The following is a 27,897-nucleotide window of genomic DNA, read 5'->3' as shown; positions in this document are numbered from 1 at the left end:
GTCTATAGTCACTTGTTGGTTGGAGAGAAAAGAAGAGAGAACCGAGGGGTAGGAGGGATCAGAAGACGTCGCCGTGGACAGATCATCACAGCGAGAGAGCAGGCTAGCAATCTCACCCACCTCAGCATCCTCAGAGGGGCAGCAACAGGACCACTTTGCACATGGTCTTCAACCCTGCCCTACGGTCCTGCTGGGGCAGCACCTTAATGCATCACCTCCATTTCGCTCTCACACCCAAAGGACCTTCCTAAACCCAGCCAAAGCATGTTGCTGTCTCCTGCACATACCCAGCAACTATGTGCCTTCTGATAATGTCGATGGCAACTGCTTCTCCGAGAAACACCTTTCATACAAATTTTTTAATGACAAAAAGGAAGCCAGCCAATATCTAAAGCCACTCTTTCCCCTAGATAATAATAATCACCAAATATACAAATCTGATAGATTTTCAACAAGGGCCACAACTTTAATACTAGCTTATGTTTATTGTTTTCCCATGTGATAAGCACTGTTTCAAGATCTTTATACAAATTAATTCACTTGATCCTCATGAAAACTCTACGAGGTAGAAGTGATCATCTCTGTGTTACAAACAACAAAACTGAGGCTTAGAATGCTTAGGTAACTTGTCAAGAGATCCCACAGCAAATAACTTTTAGAGCTAGGATCCAGGATCTGCATCGTGCTCTGTTGCTGGTGAGGATTTGGGTTAACAAAAATGTTGAATTATTTTTCTAGGCAGAAGTAGCAAAATGATGGAAAAAGGACTGAAATTCATTTTCATTCTGGTGTCCCTTGTCCTAGGAATGCTCTGTATTTGTTTGTTGTTTTGAAATGATGTTTGTCTAACACAGGCAATCATGGGACACTTTCTAGAACCCTAGGACATAGTCCTCTCTATTGTTAGGGGCAGACACATCTCAAGTTAAGTTAGGGAGAGAAGCAAACAGGAATGGAGAGTGAAATAAATTCCATTCAGCATGGTAAACCTAGCTCTACTCTCATGGTAAGATTTATCAAAATGATTCTCATCCAACACAATTAAGGTACAAAAAACATACTGTAATATATAAACAAAAATTTACAATAGTATTTGAATTTGTACATAAAAGGAAATATATGACTATTCCTCTATTTTCAAAAGACTCAACTGTTGAACTTTGACTTGAGTGAAAAGACTGGGGGGTGTTCATGAAAGAATACATAACCTTTTCTCTCAAGATAACTGGTCTCACTTGAACCCTGCTTAGATGTGGCCAGGAGTGGTGTTACACCAGGGCTAATCAGCAGAGATCTGCCCTGGGAACAGAGACATCTGTTGAAGGATATTGAGGAAGTCAATGCTGCAACAGGTTTGAGCGAGTAAGATGACCCTAGATGACTGACTATTCCAAGAATTCGAGCATGCCAGACTTGGACGGCACTTGGTGATCCCAGAGCTCACATTCTGGGGAACTGGGGGACCCATCACCTCATTATTCATAGTAGATGACCTCCACCTCTGCAGAGAAAGCAACATATTCCAGCTTCCTGCTCAAAGGATATTTGTTCAAGATGACTAAGCCATTCAATCAGACCTGCAATCCTGAAGAAATAGGCCAACTGAATCTCAAAACCATGTTTAAAAACTAGTACAAGACGTAAACTAGTACAAGGGAACAAATCTGACAAATCTGGTTGTGCTGTTCGCATGAGCTATTAGCTGCGTTTGAGGCTATCACCAGTCTTTTATAAGGACTCTCCAATTCTTAAAAATAGCAACAGGGGTATAGTGGCATGAATGCAAAACAGATATATGGGCAACCCTAGCTCCTCACCTACAGTTGGCCCTCCATATCTGCGGGTCCCACATCTGCAGGTTCAACCAACCAAGGGTTGAAAATACTTTTAATTCCAGAAAGTTCCAAGAAGCAAAACTTGAATTTGCCACAGGCTGGCAACTATCTACATGGCTTTTAGGTATTGTACATTGTATTATAAGTAATCTAGAGATGATTTAAAGTATATGAGAGGATGTGCGTAGGTTATACGTAAACATCATGCCATTTCATATAAGGGACTTGAGAATTCATCGGATTTGGTACCCACAGGAGTCCTGGACCAAATTCCTACAGATTCTGAGTGCCCCTATACTTGTGTCATCAGGGAGGGCAATGAATATTTTATTAAAACTCTGCCAGCCTAAGCAAAACAAAAAAACTGTCTGGATTTGATGCAGGGTGCTAGAGTTGATGCTAGTCTGTATATGACTGTTAAATGCCTACTCTTCTCACAAGAAGACAAGAGTAAGCAAAGCAGTGACTGTGGTTTTTTTGTTCATCACTGTGTTGACCTTCCCCACCCCACACGGCCTGGCACACTGTAGGGGCTATTTAGGTATTTTTTAATTGGCTGAAGGGACAGCTTTATTTTTTTAGCGGATTCAACCTTCATCTCTTTCCTTGCCTCTAAGTTAACTCAGACTCTTGAAACTCTAAATGCAGAGGTTCAACTGACTCCATTTTAGGGGCCTGAGGTGCAGGCATTCGCTTCTACAGACTATCAGGGAGTGGGGAAGACACACTAGATTTGGAGCCACTTAAAAAACAGATCTCAAATTTTCCCATAAAACCCTTCAGTTCGTCCAGGAAAAGCTAAAGACTTCTTTGGGTCCAATCCAGCGATCACCCTACGATCTCCGCTTACCCCAATCTGGCATCCTCATCCTCTAACGTAACAGCTCTTCTCTCTAAAACACCCTTACTTACCTGAACTGAATCTGACGTGTGCTTTTAACCTCTGCTGTAGTCTTGGTTAGAAACCTTCACCCCGCTCTGAATGCTTCCCACACAGGGCCTCACCCCCATGCCTGCATTCTGGTTGCTCGGTTCTCAGAGCGCAGGCCCAGCCCTGCACAGCTGCACTCTTAGGCTGGGGAAGGAAGCTCATAACCTCTTCCTGGACCTGGCAAGAATGGGAGGGTGCTGTGTGTCCAGGCGCCAATCTCTAGACACAGAGCCTAGCACAGCACTGCTACAACTAGGTCGGTAACCAACCCTTACTGTGGGTGACAGCAGGAAAAGAAGGGAGAATGGGCTACATGAGCCCATGGTAGTGGTTTGTGGGGGGACCTGACCTTCCTTAGTCCACAAGAGTCATACTAGGTCCCTGGTTCAAAAATGGTTAATTCTTTAGCAATTCTTGCAGCCTTTCATTTCACAATATACTGTCATTCTATAAAGTCAAATACAAGGATGAAGGAACACAATGCAAATCACAGGATTCATTTACCAAAAAAAAAAAAAAAAAAGTCATAGCAAGAAAGCCAGAACAACCTACAGAGAAAGGATAAAAGCTTGAATTTTACATTTTGAAACATACTTGTTCGAAAAGGGTACTTCCCTTATTTTTCTTTTCGTGAGATGAATTCAAAAGTCACAGAAATGTGCAAGACATAAAAATGCAACATAACAACGAGAGAAACAACCATATACTGTACCTTTACTTCAGCAAATCATGCACTGTCTGATAGTCTCTGGATCATTCTTTTTGCTCGACGCAAAGCTACAGAGCTGATTTTCACATGGCTTTACAGCAAGTTTAACTTTTAATGAACCAGTTCTTGCTAAGTTTTTCTGAACACATTTACTCAACTTCATGCTTGAAAGCTACAATTCATTTGATAACTGAAAAGTAAGGGATTTTATTCTAATAGCAAACTCAAAGAGAAGAACTATCCCAGTCTCATGGGCATACTGCTGAGTGTGATGCATGAAGGCACTGACAGTCTGTAAGTGATTTCCAATCTCAGTATGTACAAGGCTATGTACAAGTATGTACAATGATGTAATCAGTCAAAAAGGCTGAACCGGGCTTCCCTGGTGGCGCAGTGGTTGAGAGTCCGCCTGCGATGTAGGGGACACGGGTTCGTGCCCCGGTCCGGGAAGATCCCACAGGCCGCGGAGCGGCCGGGCCTGTGAGCCATGGCCGCTGAGCCTGCACGTCCGGAGCCTGTGCTCCGCAACGAGAGAGGCCACAACAGTGAGAGGCCCGCATACCGCAAAAAAAAAAAATATATATATATATATATATATTAAAAAAAAAAGGCTGAACCTCCTTGCTGGTTTTTTATCAACGCCAACAAAATTTGCAATCATACAAGAAAATCATGTAAACAGAAAAGGGTGTTCTCTCTTTTATATAAAATTTAGGTGGTATTTAAGAAATAAAATGCAAAACAGTATGTGATAGATCAATGGCAGAGCTATTGAAAAACACACCCCAGGTTTAGAGTCTTTATGGGCAAGTAACTCTGTTCATAATCCTCAAATGTGACTAAGTGGGAGAAGTATGGGTCACAGCTCACATGAGGAAGACAAGGTGGGTGAGTCTGCCTACATCCCCAGGCCTAGAGGCACAGGTAGACTACATCCCCAGTGAAGCGGCTAGTTAGCGGCAGCATCTTCATAAATGACAAATGTTTGTGTCCTTACCTTTAATTATTCTGTAGTATTCTTTTCATCTCTGAAAGAAAGGCTATTTTAACAGTAGTTTGGAATTTCAGACTCTTTTACCCACACTAAGAAAAGTAGGTGATAATGCAATGACAAAAATGATAATGTGTATTTCATTCAGATAGAAAATGCAGTAAAGCAAATATTTCATTTTCTTGAGAGGGAAGGGCAGTTATGAAATTCTGGGAGCATCCAATTTGTATTCATAACTTCATGTGAGTAAAATTAACATTTAAATAGTTTATAAACCCTTAAGCTCAGAGTACAGTGAGATAAATATGAAAAAAATTTTTTAAATTTACCCTAGAACTTAAAAACTTTTAAGACTCCACAAAATGGAAACCCACACAGTGACAACTTAAGTTAGCTGACCTTCCTAAAATATGGCTTCTTGCTAACCTAGTTGATAATAACAAACACAAAGAATCCTTTAGCAATAAGAGGAAATCTTTTCCATGCCCCAGGCAAAGCTTTCCAGCCAATGGCCTGTTTCTCGTCCTTTCAAATTCTACCTTGACTAATACTTAACTAAGCCTCACCTGGAACTTCAGGAGAGAATCTTGCAGAGTGTCGGGATACAAAAAGTTTCAGTTCTTGATCCAGGTTGCATTCGATCAGGTTTGTGTCCCATGATCGGATTCCTAAGGAAGGAAAGGAAGACAGATGACAGATCTCCAGTTACTCATTTCGAAGTGGTTTGGAAAACATCACGGTAGCACTTCTCAAGCTTTAAGGAAGGATGTGGAAACTCCTTTCCTGAAGAGCGTGGTGACCAGCAGTGGATGCCCACAAAACGGGAGGGCCGGGGAAGTCTCTCCACCAGGCCACAGGGGAAGGATAACTAGCAGTGTGGACTGAACTCCTGCCCCTCATAAAATGTAAATGCAGCTCTTCTGGAAGAGTAAAGGAAAACAGTTATTAGGAAAATGACAGGCTTTACTCCAGGGTGGGAGTAGAAAGGACAGGAAGATGGTGAGCCTGTAGCAGTTAGGGGGCTACCAGACAATTGCTAGCTTTCCCATGGTCCGCTTGTATGTGGCTAGAAAATGTAGAATGAGGGTGGGGAAGCAGAGATATGGAGGCTGGCACTGAAGTCCAGGGCTCTGTTTTTAAAGGTTTTTGCAGTGTGCATATGCATTTTGTGTATCTGGTAACTTTTCTTTACCCCTCCCATTTTTGACCTTGATTTCTCAACCCCTAGATATCAATCAAAATTTGTGTGATCTTTGCTAAGAAAGCTGGATCTCAATCTTAAAAGACGTGGCCTCTCTGTCCTCCCAGGCATGTACCTGACTAGCTTGGCAGACAGCTCTTTCATTCACAATTGTTAGTTGTCCTGAATTTTCTTATCCAGAGGCAAAGAAATGTGGCAACTTTTTATACTGTATAAAACTTCTACAGAGTTGAGGGCCATGAACTGTCTATTCCCACAAAAGTTCAGGCTTCTGTTCACAAGACTGGAAGCTGGGGTGAGGGGAATACGAGGGTAAGGAGTGCTGACACCCTACCTCCCTCATCTCTTCCTCCTTCCTCTCTCCTGACCTTCCAAGAGAGATGGCTAAAGGGTACAGCAGAGGTGGGAGTCCTGGGAAGCAGGCCAGGCAAAATTGGGGAACCACAGAACTGGGAGCGTGTGTTTGTTTTTCATGTATTTTTATATCTTCCCAAATAGACGGCTCATGGTAGAGCCATTACGTAGGTAGTATCCTAGATTGTACCCCTGCATGGAGCATCCTCAATTGCCGGAAACAAACCTCTGGAACAACTATCATTATTGCCTATCTACTAAAGGCAGGGACTTGAACGTCTAGGGGTACCACACAGGTGAACTATCTCTAAATAAACACTTGGTCATTTAATCATTTTTGCTGGTCATTAGTCATGCATACAGACTTGGAAGTATAAATGGCAGTGTGTTATTTAAACACACCTCTCAAATCCTTAAGGCATACGTGCATTTACCCCCATTTAAATCTTGTTCAGTTTTCCTGTCTTGCAAAGAATGAAGGTAGTACACACACACACACACACACACACACACACACACAACGAAGATTCTGGAAACTGAGCTGACTGCACATCTAAAATATCTTCAGATGACACACCAAACACCTTTACGAATATGAGAAATATTTTCAAATAGATGTATATCTACTACATAGAGGCAGAAATTTCTCATACAATCTTTGGGAAGAATTCAGGTGTGCAAGAGTTAACATTCCTAAAGAGAGGCTAAATTACAAGGGAGAATTTTATGGGTCTCCCTGGAAACATTAACAGCCTCAGTTTGCATTTGTGCTAATGGAGTATTTAAATTTTAACAAGAAAGGCATGTTGTGATTTTGCAGATCTTTTCCGTGCAGAAATGATAAATGGGTTTTTGTTTGTTTCACAGAAAGCTTGACAGGTCGAGAGGCCTGAATTCATCAGAATATTTTACTTCCACGTATATATACTATGTATTCAGCTAGCATGGAAAATCATCGAGCTCCTGTCTGAGCTGCTTAATTAGAAATTGGTGACTGGATTATCTGTGCTCCAGGTCTGAGCTCCACTTTGCCTTCAGGCTTGTCAAGTAGGGTCAATAAAGTTAATAATGAACATATGTATTAAAATTAAATTTGCATAATTTTTCTGCCTTTGTTCTAAGAACGTCTAAATTGCTACATTATTTGAATGGCTTCATCTAGAGTTATACATAGACTTGTTCTTAGATTGTTGTTTGCCATTTTTCCCTTGGCTTCAATTAACTTCAATGTCATGACACATGCAGTTAAACATTTGCTTTTTATTTCATAAACTCCTGGTTGTATGATTCGTAATTTAGCAATGGAAAAAGTATGAAACAGTAGAAAAACCATTTAGTAATTTTTAAGTTACATTAGCAAACAGCTGATAATGTAACTTATACTCCCAGTGAAATTAAAAATTCAGGATTCTCTTTTCAAGGGAGCAATTTCCAGCCAAATTATATCTTAACGATGCATCATCACTACTACCACTTATAAAATAAAGGTTACAATGGATTTACTAGTAATTTTAGTTGGAAAGGAAAATTTTGGAACCAAGCCACTTTCTATACCAATTTTAGAAAGAAAAGACTGTGTAATTACCTTGTACCTTCTACTGGATAATGTTAGTAAAGGGAAATACTACTTCTCAATGAAGATTCATATTGCACTTAGTTTATATATCGCTCCTTTGTGCCTAAGAGGAAGCCAGCAGTGGCCTCTCTAAAGCTCACAGGACCAAAAAATGTCTTCTTTGGCTCTTCTCACATAGTCCCCTCCCTGAGTTCATGGCTGGAGGGGATAGTGGGGTAAAGAAGGTCTGAAGAGGCTTTCAGAAGCAGGTCATCCTGGTTTCCAGTGGGCAGTAGAAAAGCCATGGAATTTCCTGGCCCTTTTTCTGACTATCCCCCAGTCCACGCCAGGTCAAGCTCTTCCCTGGGCCTCTGCTTCTCCAGCAAACTCTATCATGACTGTGCCCTTACAGGCTTACCCAGGTGGGGACAAAACAACCCCACCAGTTGGAGGAGATCAACCTCCACTTTTTAAACTGGGCCCAGAGAACATCTGTCACCCGTGGGCAGCTGGCCTATGGCTAGGCATCCTGAGAACACCCCTACCTAACCTGGCACTGTCTTCCAGCCCTGGAAGCAAGTACCATCACTGTCTATGTATAGCCTGATGACCAGGCGGGAACAGAGGATCATGGATTTCCATCTCAGTTCTCTGATTCCAGGGGTGGCAGTGCACGAAGGGGAGGCTAAAGTGCACATAAAGTTGACAGATGAAAAAAGGAGAAAAGAAAAGGGTGTGTGTGTGTGTGTGTGTGTGTGTGTGTGTGTGTGTGTGTGTGTGTGTGTGTGTGTGTGTGTGTGTGTGTGTGTGTGTATTGTTGGGGGGTGGGTATCACAGGGCAAGTCAGGGTGAACAATAAGGAAGAACCAGGTCGCCTTATATTACATAGGTTAGATCTTGCCAGGTTTACTGATCATGCAAACATTTTGCAGGATTATTTACTAAAACCAACAATTTTTTAAAAACGCCTCTCATTTAAAGGCGAAAATCTATATCCTGAAATAAACAATAGATTGAAGAAAGCAGAAAGAAATGACCATGCATTGTGTGCTGAAATGGTACACGGATTCTATCTGACTGCTATTTGAGCAAGTTGGTTTTCTTCCATGAGCTTTAGTTGCTCCCTCTCAGAAACAGACTTTGAATATTTTTTGCCCAAGTTCCTAAATTATTACTAAACTATAACCATAAGATTCTATTTTCAAAACTATGCTAAAACGTGATCTGAAGTCAGATTTGAATCATAAAGAAACAATTAAAACAAAGGAAATGCTAAATTCCATAAGGTTTTCTTTCCTAGAGAAAAGTTTTCCTATTTTTTCCCTTGACCTAACCTTCAATTTGCTTTTTTCCTTTTGTTTTAAGCCAACAATTTGACGTTCATAATTTATATGTTATGTGTAATGCAGACAGTATCTTACAGAGTTCTTTGTTTCAAAGCATTGATGATAAATAAGTTAGGTCTTGGCTAGCACTTCACATTAGAAGCAAGCAAAAGAAGTGATTTATAATAATTTATTTATTGGCCTAAAAGTGAGAACTTATTTAAAAAGTAATCCTTTAGAGAAGGTTAATAATGACTCATCAATTTAATGACCTTAGTTTAGCGTCTGGCTTATATTTCAGCATGGATCAAAGAACCCTTAGTAGGTAATACCAATTAAGCAGTGCAAGCAGAAGGCATCTGCCTTTTGACTTTGAAACGTATGAAGATGAATATAATCAATTTAACAGTCCCCAACATTTCTTTTAATTCCCACCATGTTGTTGTTGTTTTCCTGTTGAAACAAAATGGAAATGAAACCCCAAATCTTTCCTGGGTTAATTCTCTTAACCATCTTAGACTAAAAACATTCAATAAATGACATCAGAAACACTGTAGTTAGCGAAACTTACATCTAAAAATCCAGGACATTAGATGTTACACACATCTATCTTATTATGAACAAATCCCGCTGATTCCCAATGTTAACTAGAGGAAAGTTAAACTCTTTAACAGTAATTGAAAACATTAAACGGACACTTAGTATTCTTTATATGTTTTAGTTTCTTTTAAAAAAATAAAGCAAAGAAAACTTTTCACAAGGCTATAGAATTAGTTTTGCAAGGCATGGATATATGTAGTCCATGTCCTAAAATAAGCAGGAGGAGTGGAGGCTCTGCTAAAAATAGGGATGACTGTTAAGTCCTTCTTGGGGACTAATTAGGAAGGGGGCAACAGAGGTGCCAAAGAGCAGTTGGAGCAACAATGGTTTGGCATTGAGTCCTGCATAACTAACTAACTAAAGCTAGACCAGTCTGAGGAAAGTCTATTGTTTCAAATTTGAGAAGAAATGACCAGACCCTCCATTATGCATTTTGAATACAGCTGAAGAAATGAATGATGGTCTCTCTTCCTTGTGTAACCAAGCAGGACCCTATGGGGCCTTCCTGGGACAGACCCCTCCCCTATATCCTCTGCTTTAGCTCCTCTCTGAAGTACCTAGATATTAGTTTCTGATGCGTTACTTCCTGACTTGTTTTTCAGATGCTAACACCACCACCAAATGGAAGGAATTAACTACTTGATGACCATGAGCACATAGTGCCCATTACCGCCTTGTTACCTCGTCATCAATCAACCACAGAATCGTGCACGTGCACGAGCTAATCACAAACCCCGGGACGCCCTCCCTCACCTTGCCTTTAAAAATGCTTCGCTGAAACCCTTCGGGGAGTTCAGGGTTTTGAGCACAAACTACCCATTCTCCTTGTATTGGCACCTTACAATAAAGCTGCACTTTCCTCCACCACAACCTGGTGTCAGTAGATTGGCTTTACTGTGAGAGGGTGAGCAGACCTGAGTTTGGTTCAGTAACACCTGGTTTCATGAAGAATTTACTAAGCATCCATGCTGGGGTGTTTCAGGCCTGTTGATTTACTGCATTACCACCATCTTCCTATAGACCTATTTGCTGGACTTCCCAAAGAGGCCCAAGTCATCAAATGGCAAAAATCCAAGTCAGCAGGGTCTCCAAACCCACAAAGCCTTTGTTAAGGCAAGAGGGGAAATGGGAAGCAAGAGGAACAGATGATGAACGGCTTTCCCAGCCTGCAGCACACAATCAGAGCCGAACCCCCTGGAGCATCTCCATCTTGCTTCACACAACGGGGTCCATGGGCACCAGCAACTACAGCCGTGGTATCAGAGTGACCTCTGGAGGAGGTCCAGCTGGGACCTGAAAGCTGAGGCGGCAGCGAATATCCGGCACAGGGAAACAGCCAGCCTGCCCTGTTGCTAAGTCATCTTAGACTGTCAGAAAAGCTACGGGAGCAGTATTTTCACTTAGCACTGGAAGGCCCTGCAGCTTGATCTGCATCCGAGACCCCAGGACCCAAGAGAGTGATCTCCAGAGGAAAAGCAGCATCTGTTACTGTGCGTTAGGAAATGGCTCTGCTCACTCACTTGGTTGATTCTTAATGGGATCAATACTGCCATTTCAGAGGTACCTGCAAAAACCTGACTGAATCAGGGAATTCAAAATCAGGAAGACGGGCTTCCCTGGTGGCGCAGTGGTTGAGAGTCCACCTGCTGATGCAGGAGACACGGGTTCGTGCCTCGGTCCGGGAAGATCCCACATGCCATGGAGTGGCTGGGCCCGTGAGCCATGGGTGCTGAGCCTGTGCGGCCGGAGCTTGTGCTCCGCAACGGGAGAGGCCACAACAGTGAGAGGTCCGTGTACCGCAAAAAAGGAAAAAAAAAAAAATCAGGAAGGCATGCTGACTGAAAAGGAAACCTGAGGGGGCTTCTGGGATTCCAGTAATGTCTGCTTCTTGATCAGGATCATACAGGTATGTCATTTTGTGAAAATTCACCAAGCTCCTCATTTATGATTTGTGCCTTTTCCTCTCTATATAATACATCAATAAAAAATTTTTTTTTAGAAGACAGGAAGACAAATCTGAATATTATCACTACGTGCTGGCAGTGTAAAACACAGTAGAGAGCACTTCACAGCGATACTTGAATGCCTCTAGTTTATCCTCAAACAGAAGCAGCTTGAATAAACCCCCTGAGAAACGGGGCACTAAAAGGATATCAGCAGAGTAACAAAGCAGGAATATAATTACATGGAAGGTGACTGCTGAACCACCTCCCTGCATGGGGCGCTGCCCACAAGTGGATGACTATTGCCTTTGTATAAAGGCAAGCTCTGAAAATTGCTGTTTGATCTCCCTGATGTTAGCTTGTCCTGCACTAACATCATGACAGGGCCAGAAAACCAGTGATGCTGCAGTGCTGGCACCTCTGTCACTTATGAGTGGTGTCACCTTGAGCTGGTCCCTTTATCCTTCCTGCCTCTCTGGGCCCCCCATCTCCAAAATGGGGATGGTGGTCCCTCTCCTCGCACTGCATCGGGTGGTTATGAACCTTTTATAGATAGAAAAACACTTCCTGATGTATTATTGCTTCCCAGCAAAGGTGCTGACAAATAATATTTTTTAAAAAATACAAAGTCATTGATTCATACAGTAGCCACACCCAAAATCAGTACGTGTGAAATCTTCCAAGGAAAAAATGTGCAAATAAACTAAATTAGTACAGATCAGATTAAAGGGCTGTAGTTTGAAAATGAAGCGTTATTGAGATGCTCAAATGAGGCATTTCACTATTGACATATCCTATTCTTAAATATTGTTTTCCGAAGAAAATAACAAGACTGCTTGTTGCTCACTTTTTCTTTTTTCTTTCTTTCTTTTTTTTAATCTGAAAGGGAACATCAGTGCTTTTAAAGTTAAACAAAAGAACCAGGTCTGCAACTCCAGCCCCCACCCTGCAGCCTTTTGTTCTGGGGACAGGCGACCGTTTCCAAATGCAGAGGCAGACTACTAGCGTTTATTTTTTTTTCCATCTAAAACAAGGTTTTTCTCTCTTCTTAAATTTATGGGGTGGGGGCGGGCGCGGGGAACGAGGGCTGCGTGAACGCCCTTTGTCCGCCTCGGGCTGCCGTAGAGACCGCAGTGCGGACTGCACCACGCCCACCAGCCGGTGTCTCCGGGCAGAACCGCTTCAGCACCACCCCGAGAGAATAGAGCGCTGCCTGGGCCTGGGGAGGGAGTAGCGACCTCTGTCAGGGCGAGGGGAGGTCTGGGACGCCGGGGGTAAAGGGAAAGGCAGAGGACAGACTGCCTACCCAGGGACTTCGAGCGCAACAAAGCCGGGCTGGGGAGAGGTGGGGGCAGGTAGCACCCCCAAGCCCTGGCGGAGCGCACTCCCGGCCAGCCGCGCCCACTGGGGGCGCCGCAGTGCGGGGGGCAGGTGCGGCGGGCGGGGGCACTGCGGCAGCCCGGGTGGGGCTGCGGGGCGGGTCGGTCCGCTCGCCCGAGGCTGCGCCTGCCGGACCCTCACGGCCCCGCCCAGGGTTCCAGGCAAACCGCTATTCGGCCTCCGCAGGGCGCGCCAGTAGTGCGCGCACCGGGCGAGGCGCCGGCCCTACCCGCGGGCCTCCCGCCGTCCCCCTCCCTAAGCCATCACTCCCGAAGCCGAGACTTTTAAAAGAAGCCCCACCCCACAACTTGGGGGTCCCATTGTCCTTGCTAAAAGCTGCAACCAAGGCCCCAGGGGCGGTAGCGAGGCAGGCGCCTCCTGGGAAGGAGGCGCAGGCGGTTCTCCATCTCCGCATCCCGGGGGGTGGGGGGGAGCGGGCGTGGCCCTAGGACTAGCCTAGTCATTCCAAGGAAAGAAAAGATGGGGAGGTTTTAAGCCAGCAAAGGCACTTCTCGGGGGCTGGTGGGAATGATTCCCACGAGAGCCCTGGCACATGGTACTTCAGCCTGGGGTCTGCCGGCGAGGGGCAATCCCAGCATTTTGCGGGGGTGAGAGGGGGGCTGAAAGGAGTGGCCGCATCAGCGCCCCCCCCCCAACCTTTGGTTTCCTGCGGTTGCGGCTTTATTGTGGCCTCTGCCCCTTTGACACCTGCATCTCATTTAGCGGGAGAGGCGGTAGCCAGCTGGGATCTGCCGACCCAGCCTGGTAACGGATCCGTCAAGATTAGGAGAGGCTCTCCCACTGCTTCTCAAATCTGATAATTTGAATTATTCTCCGAAATGAGCCCAGAAAAAAAGAGTCTGGACCGAGTGCGGGAAGTAGCGGGGAAAGACATGGGCGCGGGGTGTGCCGGAGGAGAAAGGTGGCCGTCGCGCCCTGGGTGGGGTCGCGTTTGCGCGTCTCCCCAAACGCGTCCCCTCGGGGCGCAGGGCCTCTTACCGAGTTCGATGTTGCCGATGGCGCGTCGCAGGTGCTCCTCGGTCACAATCTCGCCGACGACCACCAGCAGGTAGAACTTGCTGTCGAGGAAGCGATGCGACAGGCTGGGCGAGGTGGTCGCCGCCGGGCTGACGATGCTGCCGGACGGCTCAGGCTCGGTGGCTTCCACCACCACGGTCGCCATCCTGCCGGCTTGCTATGCCTCGGCGAAGTGCCGCGCTCCGGCCGCTCCTCTCCTCTGCGGCAGGAGAAAGGATTATCTCCGAAGGTGCAGTCTCCGCTCCGCCCCCTGCGTCTCCCCTCCTCCTGGCGCTGCGCGCCACCTCCCCCTCCGCCCTCTCCTAGAGCGCGCGGCGGAGAGGAGTGGGGAGTGAGAGAGGGCGGGGAGGCGGCGCCTCTTATATGGAGACTAGGCAGGGAACCGGGGAGGAGGAGGAAGAGGAGGAGGCAAGGACCACCCGGCACATCCTCACGGGGTGGCTGCCTCCGCTCTTCCAGCCGTTGGCCCAGAGCTGATGTCATCTGCAGCAAATCATCTCGCCCGCGGCCCGGAAGCTGGAGGGACGAGATGTGCGGACAATGGTCAGGGCAGGGCCGCGAGTCAAGTGGCAGGAGGACTCTAAGGGGGGAAAACACTCCCAACCTACACCCCACACCACACCCACCGCCCGCTGCAAACCCTCACCCCGCTGGTGCAGGAGAATGGGATGTGTTTCCGTTTTCAGAGTCGGGATATTTTACCTTGTCCGAGGTGCACAAGTCAGGTCTCTGCCTTGTGTCCTGTCTGCGTTGAAGCCAGGTTCTCAGGAGCTGTGTTAGCACAGCGGACCTGGGGCTGAGGGTACCCCGCCCGGGAAGATGGAACCTGTCTCTTCTTTGATGTGAATTCAGGAAGACATATTTACCAGTATTCACCACCTTCACTGTAAAGAATACATCAAAAATGCAAAACCTAAGCTTACCATTGTTCAGGCTTTGGACCTTACTCTGCAGGAGCCACTGATGAAAAAGTACTGGCTTTGTGGTGCTCGTGGGAAATGAAAAGAATGCAGATGCATTATTCCAGATACAGATTTTTCTTAATAATATGCTGAACAGATATCAGGCATAACAAAGAATAAAGAGAAGATACTGTCTCTACCCAGCAGGATTACAGTGACTATAATATACTTTTCAGTTCCTTGGGGAACACACAAGAAAAATTATTTCATGTGACAATGATGTCTTTTAAAATACATGTAGCATTGGGAATTTTTATTGTCTTTGTCTATGTTTAGAATAACTCATAAAAATGTTGTTTAAAGGCAGCCCATCTACAACCATTTCTCACAAACACTGAATATAGCTTCTGTCCCAGGAAGGGGGTGGTGGTGGTGAAGAAGGAACAAAACGTGCAAACACAGTACTATCATAAAAGACTGGGGGATAAGAGGCTTAGGAAAGAGGAATGGATGGAAACTAGAGTAGTCAATATAGTTTTAATACTAGAATGCATATTAAAAAAAAATCACCTGGATATACTAAGACTTCCAAAATAGCCCATGGTCTTAGCTGTTAACCACCCTGACTTATTGGTAATGTACTCTTTGCTCTTAGCTCCTTCCTGAAACCCTGACATGGTCCTAGCCCCATCCTAAATGCCAGTCTGGTCAATGGGGACTAAAGATACCATCTGGCCCACAGCACTTGAGGTCTGTGACAATCTTACTGGTGAGCTGCCCTCACCAGTGAGCAGTGACAAAGAGTTTCCAAGTGAGATGGTAACAGATCACATTTTGGTCAAGAGAAGGCATTCAATTGCTGTTAGAGAGATGAGGCCAGCACCAAAGCCCATGATGGGGGGAGGAGAAATGGCGAGGGCACTGTTTTCCAATTTCAGGCTTTGGAATTAGCGTCAGCTAGTGATTGTCTTCCATTTCTCTGAACCACCATTACTTCTATTTATGTAATAGTTTTCATTAGCTCTATTTCTTTTACTTAAATTTATTTTAAATGAAATTCTTTATTGCTGTACAGATGGAAACACTAATATTACTATAATTAGGAGGTATCCTTAAGAATAAACATAATGAAAATAAGTAAATTATAAAATTCCTGCTATACACTGTTGTTATTTGCTGAAGACTCTGACCCTGAGGTGTACCCTAAGTTAAACACAGAGATAACAAGTGTTAGAGAGGCATTGAAGACATACTAGCACCAGAGTCATTCTCCGTTGTCATAAAAGAAGGTTGGATGAAAATAAACAACAGAAGAGCCTTTTTACTGTATGAGTTCGTGCAATTAAATGCCACGACCATGAACCACCTAAGTCATTACCCACACTTTGAGAAAGAGACAAAATGGAAGAACACAGAGCAGAGATGCTGACTGCCACTGTAAAACTCTGTAACTTTGGGAAAGTGACTTATTCTTATCTTCAGTCTCTTCATCTATAGACTGGGCAGAGTATATTTACAACTGCGTGAGTAACTACATAAGAGAAGAGTAAATGATATAAATGTAAATGCCTAATACAGTGATTGGAACATAGTAAGCCCTCAAGACATGATGGATGAATAGACCTGTTTTGACCAAGTTTCTCAGATAATGAAGTAAAAGCACCCTTACAAAATGTGTAGGTGACATCAAGTTGGGCACAACTACCAACACCTCTGAAACAAGAATTGAATATTAAGTGACACTACAAACTAGAAAAGTAGTTGCTCCCATCCCCATCTCAGGAAAAAAAGATACAGTCCTAAGGAAGAAGGGGAAAACGAACATATAAGAGTACCTGTGTTACCTGCTGCCACTTGACATTCCCTGGGTGTCCCAAAGGCCCCTCAGGCTCAACATGCTGCAAACCCAAATTGTCTTTGGCCTCCAAACCTGATCCTCTCTCACTTTTCCTATTTCAGTGAACGGTATCACCACCTATCCTGTGATCAAGCAAAAACCTCACAGACATCTTGGACTCCTTCCTCTCAGCCCCATGTACAATTTAGCATGGAGTCTGGTCAATTTTACCTCCTAAGTATCTTTTCAATCCTTCTACTTCTTTCCACTGTCCCCATTCTGGTCCAAGCTACCATCATCATGAGAGGCAGTAGTGTACAGGTTAGAAATTGGGTTCTGGAGTCAGACTGCCTGCTTTCAAGTCCCAGCACCATGGTTTATTAGCTGTGTGACCTTGGGCAAGATGCTTGACCACTCTATGCCTTGGTTTCCTCATTTGCATGGTAGAGATGAGTGCCCACCTCACAGATAGGGGGACAGTTTAAATACGTAAAGTGCTTAAAATAGTGCCGTATATATAATAAGCACTCAGTAAGGGTTAGTTGTTCCTGCTATTGTTAAACATTTTACTATGGAAAATTTCAAACGTATATAAAAGGAGAGAGAATAGTATAAGAAACCTCCATGTACCCATTATCCCCAATCAAATGATTTTTACAGTTTGCTTATTTAAATCAAGATCCAAATGAGATCCATATATTTCGATTGATTGATATGTTTTAAGTCTCTTTATGTGTTCCTACCCTTTTTTTTTTCCTTTGAAACTTCTTGTTGAATAGTAGGAACATTTGTTCTGCAGAATTTCACAGTCTGAGTTTTGCTGATTGCATCTCTGTTGTGTTATTTAACATGTTCGTCCAACTCCTGAATTATCTGTATATTGATAGTTAAATCTAAAGGCTTGATCACATTCAGGTTTGATATTTTTTGCAATTATACTTCTTGGGTGATACTGTGTTCTTCCATCAGGAAGCACATAAAGACTGGCTGACCTTGTCCTGAGGCCCTGGCAGCCACTGATGATCATTACCTAGATCCTTTATTTCATTAAAGGTCGGAATATAATAATATTCTAATTTTATTATTCTTTCTTCATTTGACAGCTGGGAGACTTCTGTTCGGAGAAATATCACCCTGTCACTTGGTTAGCCTGAGGTACACTTATGCAGGAAGGGAAAGATAAACACTTGATTCTCTTTATTTACTAATTTTGAAAATAATGAATTCCATAACATCCCTCCAAAGGTGATGAATAATTTTTTGTATCATTAAGAATATAACTTAAGTCATTATTCATATTGATATTTTAATTTTTCAATCTTTGGGCAGTGATATGCTAAGATATTCCCAGCTCACCTTGAATATACCTGGCCTCAGAACATGGAATTAGCCATTTCTCTAAGGAACCCTAGTTGCTTAAGAGGGAAATTGTATTTAGAGACCATAGTCTGAATACTAGGAGTGACTTGTTGCTACTATCTTAGTCATTGTTTGTAGATATTTTCAGTGGACAGAAATAGAAAGTGAATTTTTTTTCAAGATAATATGAGTTCATTCTGAAATTGCCAATTCAGGATCAGGACTGCAGAGATTTTGCTTACCCCTCAATTTTACAACGTATTTCCTTTGTCTTATGCCAAGAATTCCAGTTCTCAAAGTCACCAAGGGTGAAAGAATTAGAAGAGCAGATAATTTCTCATTTTCTTTATCTGAAAATATATACAAATTATACTCACAGGGGCTTCCCTGGTGGCGCAGTGGTTGAGAGTCCGCCTGCTGATGCAGGGGACACGGGTTCGTGCCCCAGTCTGGGAAGATCCCACATGCCGCGGAGTGGCTGGGCCCGTGAGCCATGGCCGCTGAACCTGCGCGTCCGGAGCCTGTGCTCCGCAACGGGAGAGGCCACAGCAGTGACAGGCCCGCGTACCACAAAAAAAAAAAAAAAAAAATTATACTCACAGGAGTCTCAGGTCAAAATATTTTTGCCAACAATTACTAAAAGCAGTTTAAAATTTTTGCAATTACTTTTTTTCTTAGAATGTGTCACACTAGAGAACCAAAATAACCAGTTGCCAAAAACACCAAAATGGTCATTTTTCTTTTTGTTTTATTTTACAATTCGTATACAACCCTCTTAGAATAACAGAATAGCAATAAAAATGCTACTGATTATCAATAGGATTACTGAAAGCAATTTAGGATTTTTTGTTTTTTGCAATTTTCTTTGTTATTAGATATATCCCACAGGGATGCAGTTTTAAAGTCACTTAACTCCTTTCTATATATTATGCCACTAACTCAATACATAAATAGGTTCCTTTGTTACATTTTGTTCTCAGTTTTTATGAATGGATTTAAAATTTTTTATCTTATTATAAGTGAGCTGGACCATCTTTTCATACTTTTAAGGGTGATCTGCATTTCATCTTCTGTGAGCTGTCTGCTTATATCCTTTGCCCACTTTTTTATTGGATGGTTAGTGTTTTTCTTATTGATCCGTGTCTATTTTTTATACATTAGGGAACTTTGCTTTTTTTCTGTAGTAAGATTACAAATATTTTTTCTCATTTTGGCTTTTTTTTTTTTTTTTTGACTCTATGTATTGTAGATTTTGCGATGGGGAATATTTTTTATGTAGTTAAATTTAACTATTTTTTCATTTACGGTTTATGAGTCCTATGTTATATTTAGAAAGGCCTTTGCCATTCTGAGATTATGTAAGAAAAATTCACCCAGGGGTTTTCTAGTACTTTTAAGACTTTATTCTTAATGATTTGGATTTATCCAGATGAAGATTGGGAGACATGAATCCACTCATTTTGCCTCAGCTCCACAGCACTTTGCTGAGAGAAGATTTTGCAATGACTTGGTAACCTATCTTTCTCCCCAGCCGATTTTGAATGTGTAAGAGCAGAAACTTTGATTTCATGTTTTTATTCCCTCACCTGCCCTGCCCTTTCATCCACTTCAACTCCAGCCCCAAGCTTCACCTAGTGTCTGGCAATTAAGCAGTTCTTACTTCTGCATTTCTTGATGGCTAGAGGTAAGATTCTGCCTGTGCTGAGGTAAGACCTGCCCAGGAAGTGGCTGAAACGGGTCTGGGAAGTTCTCGGCCAGCCTTCTCATTAAGCTCAGGCGCTTACCAAGTACAAGTGCCCAGTGAGTCATACAAACACATGTAGAGGATGGCATCCTGAGGGAAAGAGAATTATAGTGGAAATAGCCAAGGCTGCTTGGAGACGGAGCTCCTCGGCTGGCACTGCAGACAAACTGCCGGGGCCACAGCAAACAGCAAAGCAATAACAAGCCGGCTTGGTGGGAAGCTGCAGACGTAAGTGCAAACTCCCTTCCCGGGCCACAGGCAAACGGCCCCTGCCCCAGGCACAACTGTAGTCTAAACAGCAAGATCCAACCAGCTTACAGTCAGGGAAGCCATCCCTCGCGGGCAGAGGTGCTCCGGGGTTGGGGTGAGGGGTGCTGTCTGGGGACTCTTGGGGAAACCTCCGGATGGCCCCAGGCCCAGGGAGAAGTGGCTCACGTGTCCTCTGCTGAGCGCTGGCAGCCACAGCTGAGCACCTGTAATCCACCGCAGTGCTCTAGGCCCCAGGAGGGCTCAGAGAGCTGGCTCTTGGCTCAGGTGAGTCAGGAAAGTAACACATGCACACACACATGTGGTGGAAGGCAGCAGAAAGGAATGCCCTGAGAGGGTCCGGCTTGCTCCAAGGAACGTGGAGAAAGAAGTAGGTGGCATCCGGATGGGAGGACCAGGAAAACGTAGAAGGAGGAAATGGCAGGAGGCCTCCAGCAGCCTGTGAGTGTGCTCAGCCTCGGGAGAGGGGAGGACCTGAGGCCACTTTGTGAGGCTATTAGGAAGAAAGCAGGGGGTGGGGTTATAGGCAGAATAATGCCCCCCACAAAACATTCATGTCTTAATCTCTGGAATGGGTGAATATGTTACTTTACCTGGCAAAAAAGACTTTGCAGATGTAATTAAGCTCAGGATTTTGAGATGGGGAGATTACCCTGAATTATTTGGGTGGGCCCAGTATAATCACAAAGGTCTTTATAAGAGGGAGACAGGAGTTTCTGAGTTAGAGAAGGAGATGTGATGATGGAAGAGAGATGTGATGAGCTGAGAAAGACAGAGACAGAGGGATTGAGATTTGAAGGTACTCCGCTGGTTTTGAAGATGGGGGAAGAAGGCCATGAGCCAAGGAACATGGGTGGCCTCTAGAAGCTGGAAAAGACACGCAAATGGATTCCCCCTTTGAAGTTCCAGAAGGAATGAACCTCTGCTTGACACCTTGATTTTAGGGCTTCCGACCCCTAAAACTGTAAACGAATCCATCTGTGTTGTTTTAAGCCACTAAACTTGTGGTAATTTGTTAACACAGGTAACACTTTGGGAACCTAATTCTTTGTGTCATGCCTTCTGGGAAGTTCTCATGTAGCCTGGCATCCTGGACGGCTATGTCCCAGTCCCACCCATTGTGGGCTGGGTCATGGGGAGAATGGGTCTGAGAATGAAGGATTGGGACTGTTTGTGAAGCTGCCTGATGCAGCGTCTCTCATCTTTGTGCTTCTCATAGAGCACATTCAGAGTACAAGGTATTCACCCTCTAAATAGGTTGGAGCTGAGCAAAAACATCTGAAAACCACTGGGATTTAAAATAGCGATACAATCAAAGTTGCCCTTTAGAAAACTGTGGGCCATCTATCTCGAATCCCATAGTCAGCAAGTATCCGATTTCCCATTAGATGGTATTCAAGTTTTGCCATTTCTGAAAAGAGTTTGGTTCTGTTTAGAATTCCATAGTTGCTTATGGATTAGTTACTTCAGAGATGGATTCCTTCTGTGTGTACGTGTGAGAAGTTTTTAAAAGTGACAGGAAAAAAAAGGAAATCATATACAGACAAGCAGAATAAAAGAAAGTTTTCCAAGATGTGATATCAGTGCACAAAGGGATAGTCCTTTATTAAGTCACTCATACATTTGTTCAATCAGCATGTCTTTAATAACCACCTACCATGTACCAGATACTATTGTAGTTCCTCAAGATGCAATGATGAGAAAAACAAGCTTGGTCCCTACCCTCATAGAGCTTACTTTCCAGAAGGGAAGAAGTACAGATACAGAAAACCAGGGAAAGGGAGAAACGGCATCTTAAACATTCTTTAGATGATAATAAAGGAAGGTTCACTGGACAAAATGTCTCTGAAAGAACTGTGAAGTGGCACAGATTCAGTGTGGAATGAGATGGCATCTTGAATGCCCTTGAACCACCATTTCTCCATCCACACCAGGGAGTGAGAAGCTGGCCGCTAGTGGACATGACAGAAGAAAGAGCCAACTGACAGTGAGAAGTGTGGAGAATCTGCCAGAACTAAAGGGGCGTGGGATGATGACCAGACTCAGAACAGCCCCCGTGTAACTGGGCATTTGTACTGCCTTCACAGCTTGTAGCAGGCTTCAGAAACATTGTCTCTCTCAATTCCCATGCTTCCATTTTCCAGGACACAACACCAGCACAGGGAGGTCATTAGGACCATCACTAACAGGTATTATTATAACCTGGAGGCAACATGACTATATTGTCGTTTCTCAGCCTTTTAAACCATATGCCCTCCTGTGGCAAATATAAAAATCGACTGCCTTTTAAGTATTTGAAACTCCAAAATGTATTAATCATCAGGATTACAAACAAAACAAACCAAATGGTAATTGTAAAAGAAGGTTCTGATTTGATCTGGAAAAGCATTTTACCTTAATCATGACAGCAGCATGAAGGACGGGCACACAGCAGGGAAGCATGCAAGAGGGGGCTACTTAGGTCATGTGAATACGAAGGCCACTGTGCTAGTCTTTGAGCCACACGTGCCATCTCCTGAGATTTTCATCCACCACCCCCCTCACTGTCACCAATGAGATGACCCCAATAAGTGATTACTGACAGCGAGGAAGTTAGACCTTTCATCCTAAAAAATAATTATTAAATATTAATAATGACTAAATATTCAATCATCATATTTGATGGAAAAATGTCACATTACCTAAATATAAATGATCTCTGAAAACTTCACTAACATTACGTTCAAGCGTGGCATAGAGGTTTATCAAGTGAGTTTATAGTCAGGTTGCCTGACTTCCAAGCCCAGTCCCACCTTTTATTAGCCGTGTGTATTAGACAAGCTACTTCACCTCATTGTGTCTCAATCTCCTCACTTGAAAACTGTGCATAACTGTCATTTCTATATCGTAGAATTCAGTCATCCATTCATTTACTCATTTAGCATTTACTACACACACACTGGGTGTCAGACACAGTGCTAGTTGCTAGGGATAGAGTATGTTAACTGTTTAATGTCCTTTTAAATCTTTTAGGAGATACAGGTGGTGTCTACAGTTCCAGAGTTGACCTTATTTTTAAACTACTTAGTTTTACTGGTTTGACATATTTTTGCTGCTTTTTTCATTTGTTTTTGATAATACCTTAAAGTACAATAGACTATAAAAAATGTCACACTATAATCCACCCACGGTTGTATTATTTTGTCCTTTCAGAGTCTCAGGAACCACAAAAGATATAGACAAGCAAAACAACATGCAACATATAATGCAGAAGATATAATGATAAAGCAACATGCAGGCAGACTTACAAACAGAAGCTGACTAAATAATCTCTGGGGTGCCCTATAAGTGTTTATGTAAATAGAGCCCTTCAGATGGTTTGTGAAGTGTAGCAATACAGCCTTGGCCACTGCATTTTCCTCACAGTGAATCCTAATTCTATAATATGTAACAGCAGCCTGCCATCCAAAGATTGCAGTCACGTGATTGCGGGTGGCTTTCTGTTCCAAGATACCAATTAAACAGAGCCCAACCTCTGAGCCAGAAATATTTGTTTCTGCTGCTTCTGAACTCCTACCAAAAAGAGAAAAAAATCACTCTCAGAAGCTCTGTTCCAGCTCATGAATACCCATGGGATAGACCAGGGGCGTTGAGTATGAACATGCCTCTTAGAGTTGCTGGTTACCTGGTCTTCAGGATACATGCCTACCTTGGACTCTGCCAACATCTCACTCCTGGTGGAGTTTTCCAGGGCATTTGATTGAAAGTTTTTCTTTAGTGTGATGTGAAGACTCTATTAAAGAGAATGGAAATGAGAAAACAGGAAACCATGACCATATGGCAAACATGACAAAGAAGCCACCAAGATGTGGAGAAGTTGACATTACAATCTATGACACTCTTAGAGGAAATCACTGTTGGATATAACCTGAATTCATGAGATAACTATCACTGATCGGGGTGAAAACAGTATTTATAAAGAATATAAGGCTTTAAACTTTAACATGTAATATTTCAAATTCAAATCAGACTTTAAATATCTCATTAGAATTCATTTAAACATGAAAAAATCTTTTAAAGACAGTCTGAATTTTGGCTTCAGTTTAGAGATATTATGGAATGTAGACTACAACTTCTAATTAAATATTTGTGCCAACTTATTAAGGTGGTTCTTTTAAACTTTCCATAAATATTTACAGCATGCCAGAGACTATTTCCACCTTCCCCCCTTTATTAGTATTATGTATACTTGAGAGAGAGTCCATTTTTAACCCTTCACTGCACATATATGCTCGTTTTATTGAAATGATCATATAAGCAGAACAATCTAGGTTATCACGAACTAGTCTCTAGTTCTGCCAAGCAACTTTTATTTTCATAAATGAGCCATACTCTCTTTTTCCTCTGGACCTTTGCATCAGCTCCTCCTTCTATCCTAAACATCTTACCCCTCTTACTATGCTAGCTTCTCATCCATCAAGTCCTAGCATAGAGATAACTTCCTCCAGGGAGCCTTCGCTGACTCTCCAAGACTGGACTGGATCCCCTAGTCTCCCATGTTACCTTGTGCTGCTTCTTATCAAAGTCCATATAGAAATAGGTTAGAATTAGTGACTTATAGGTCTGTGTCTTCTTTCTAGACCAGTGGTTCTTAAAGTTTTTGGACTCAGGATATTTGGTACTCTTAAAAATTATTAAGGACCCTGAAGAGCTTTTGTAAATGTGGGTATCACTATCGATATTTATTGTATTAGAAATTAAAATCGGGAAATTCTTAAAATATTTTTATCAATTTATTTAAAAATAATGGTAATAAACTTATTACATGTTAACATCTAAGGACATGTTTTTATGAAAATTATATTTTTCAAAACAAAAATTTCAGCGAGAAAATGGCATTGTTATACATTTTTAAATGGCATTGTTATACATTTGTACATGGACTCTGCTGTCTGCCTTTGCATTCAATATGTTGCAATAAATTCTTTTGGGTTGAAGTATATGAGGAGAATCCAGTCTCACACAGATAGCTGGAAAAGGGAAAGATACTTTTATAACCTTTTCAGGTAACTGTGGATATGCTTCTTTGATACTACGCTAAAACTCAACAAGCGGTAGATTCTTAAAGTTTACGTTCGATGTGTAATGTGAAAGCGAATCAATGCACTTTTTGTATTTTGTTACATTAAAATCCATTTTGTCGATTCGTCACTTTGAGTGAAATTTTTTATCCATGCGTGATTTTGTAACATACATTTTGGCAATCTGGAAAAGATTGGTTCACTGCATTATACACATCATTCTAATTTGATGATTTCATTATATAATATTAAAAAATTCTTAGTATCATTCTCATCAAACATATCTTTCATTATTGGGAAGCTGCAAGCTCTAGTTTTCCAAAACTCAAAGTGTCATCTGAAAGCTCAAGTTATATTATTGGCAACCAATAATACAGGTTGTTTTCTTGAAGTGATTGGCTCACTTTTGACAAAACTTCTGCCAAATACCCAAGTTTGAACACAGTTTATATGTCAATCATCCTTTCAAGTGAAAACTGTGTTCCATTAAAAAAGTGGCTAGTTCAGCTTGTAATTCAAGGAATCACACAAGCGTTTTTCCTCTAGACAACTATCATACTTCAACATGCAGCAAAAGTGATTCATGCATAACTCCCATTTCATTACATAGAATATTAAAAAGATATATATTTCAGGTTGAAATTTAATAAAATTAATCAGTTTTCCTGCTATGTCAAGGACATTCTGCAGTGAAAGTGGCAGGAGTGTTTTGTTTGTTTGTTTTTGTTTTTTTCTGTGCATGGGGGGGTGAATGGTACAATGATTACTAGTATGTGTGGTGCCACTGTCTTGATTCATGCTAAGGAACCAGCAGTTTTACTCACCATTACTTTTGCACTATAAGTGAAAATGCCAAAACAGTGGGAAAACAGCAAATGCCATCTTAGTATGTATTATTAATAAAAATAGCTTTCATCTTGAACATAGCCTGGAAGGATCTTGTGGACCCCTATGGGTTCCCTGACCATATTTTGAAAGCTCTGACTTAGAATGTGAGTTGTTTTCTTTTTTTATAAATTTATTTATTTTTATTTATTCATTTTTGGCTGCGTTCAGTCTTCGTTGCTGCGTGCGGGCTTTCTCTAGTTGCAGCGAGAGGGGGCTACTCTTCGTTGCGGTGCGCGGGCTTCTCATTGCAGTGGCTTCTCTTGTTGCAGAGCACAGGATCTAGGTGCGCAGGCTTCAGTAGTTGTGGCTCGTGGGCTCAGTAGTTGTGGCTCGTGGGCTCTAGAGTGCAGGCTCAGTAGTTGTGGCACACGGACTTAGTTGCTCCGCGGCATGTGGGATCTTCCCAGACAAGGGCTCGAACCCGTGTCCCCTGCATTGGCAGGCAGATTCTTAACCACCAAGGAAGTCCCAGAATGTGAATTTCTTGAGAGCAGGAACTGCTGTCTCAGTATCTGTGTGTCCCCAAGACCTGCCTAGCACAGTACTTGGCACATAAATAAATATATTCAATAGAGATTTGCTGAATGAATGAATAACTCGGCTTAATTTTCTGTTTGGCTAAACATCTATCTCCATTTGTACACAGAATGTTCTGAACCTAACTTATCTTTCTTTGATGACTCAGGTTTATCACTGTGAACATTAGCTGAAACACAGTGACAGCTCTTGGGATTTTGTCCCTGTAATAAATTGTCAAATATCTACTTCATAGAGGTAATTTCACTGGCTGGTTCTTGGTTCTTGGTTTGTTTACCTCCTTCATTGCTGATGAGATTTCAGCTATCACTGATGATGATAATGTTATAACCTTGAAGGAATATCTCTGACTCCCTCTTTTGTATGTAGTGTTTTTTGGTTTTTGGTTTTTTTTTGCCGTACGCGGGCCTCTCACTGCTGTGGCCCCTCCCACCGCGGAGCACAGGCTCCGGACGCGCAGGCTCAGCGGCCATGGCTCAGGGGCCCAGCGGCTCCGCGGCATGTAGGATCCTCCCTGTACGGGGCACGAACCCGCGTCCCCTGCATCGGCAGGCAGACTCTCAACCACTGCGCCACCAGGGAAGCCCCTATGTAGTGTTTAATCTGTAAGTTTACGATGGTAAATCAACTAGGCCAAAACAGATTCTGAGCTGCCACTTGAATCAAGTGCATGAGCTTTAGTGCATAGATTTTCCAAAATGTATTTGGTTAACCAGAGGCCTCTTTTACTTATTTATTTTAATTTTTTTGTGGTCCTGAGCCAACCCCTGTCTCCCTGAGATTTCAGGATAGCTGAGTTTTGTATAGATAAAGTTTTGCCGTATGTGTGATTGAAAAAAATATACAAAATACACCAACTTATAATTCAAGGTAAATAAAACCATATGTCTGTTGTTACTGAGATGAAGGTAGGTGTTATTTTGAGAACTCTTCAAATGCCATAATTTAAAAAAATTCAAATTATTGGAATAGGGGAAAAGGAGCTACAATGGGAGTACCAGAAGATCTGCTTAAACAGAATGTGAACTTCACTGCTTGCTTCATCTTTAAAAATTTCATTTCAAACTTGTGAACTCAGCTTGTACTGTATTGCTTTATATTTAGTCATATTGTTTTGTAAGGTGGTTACAACTTAATGGCACTTTAAACTCATTTTAAAATACCACTTTTAAAAGTGACATCAATGCTTTGTGCTAATTCCATTTTAAAAACTGTTTTCAAAGAGGAAGTTGTTATATGAAATGTATCAGGCCTAAAAAATGTGCTCACAGAATACTGACTGTGATTTCTAAACGTACAGACATTTTTTTAGATAAAATAATTTAACAACATTTTCATGGTCAGTGATTACATCACTTCTCACATCTATCTTAGTTAGTCTAGAAACAGAGAAGGCAACTTACCTGTCACACACCTTCCTTTGCAGTGGTAACTCCAGGAT

The 27,897-nt window shown here is 42.6% G+C and overlaps 1 protein-coding gene across 1 annotated transcript in view; it reads right to left on the bottom strand.

The window, feature by feature from the left end:
* The window catches only part of MAP1B (microtubule associated protein 1B), a 93,242-nt gene extending 79,063 nt beyond the window's left edge, over positions 1-14,179 (bottom strand). Inside the window, exons 1-2 of the mRNA XM_030845239.3 lie at positions 13,824-14,179; positions 5,033-5,134 (exon numbers count right to left, since the gene is read on the bottom strand). Coding sequence (XP_030701099.1) covers positions 5,033-5,134; positions 13,824-14,007 — 286 coding nt within the window. The 5' untranslated portion in view covers positions 14,008-14,179. The remainder of the gene's footprint in view (positions 1-5,032; positions 5,135-13,823) is intronic.
* Between the last annotated feature and the right edge of the window lie 13,718 nt (positions 14,180-27,897).

This window comes from Globicephala melas, chromosome 3 (assembly GCF_963455315.2).
Source record: "Globicephala melas chromosome 3, mGloMel1.2, whole genome shotgun sequence".
NCBI classification, from domain to species: domain Eukaryota; kingdom Metazoa; phylum Chordata; class Mammalia; order Artiodactyla; family Delphinidae; genus Globicephala; species Globicephala melas.
This window is presented reverse-complemented; position numbering and strand designations above follow the sequence as displayed.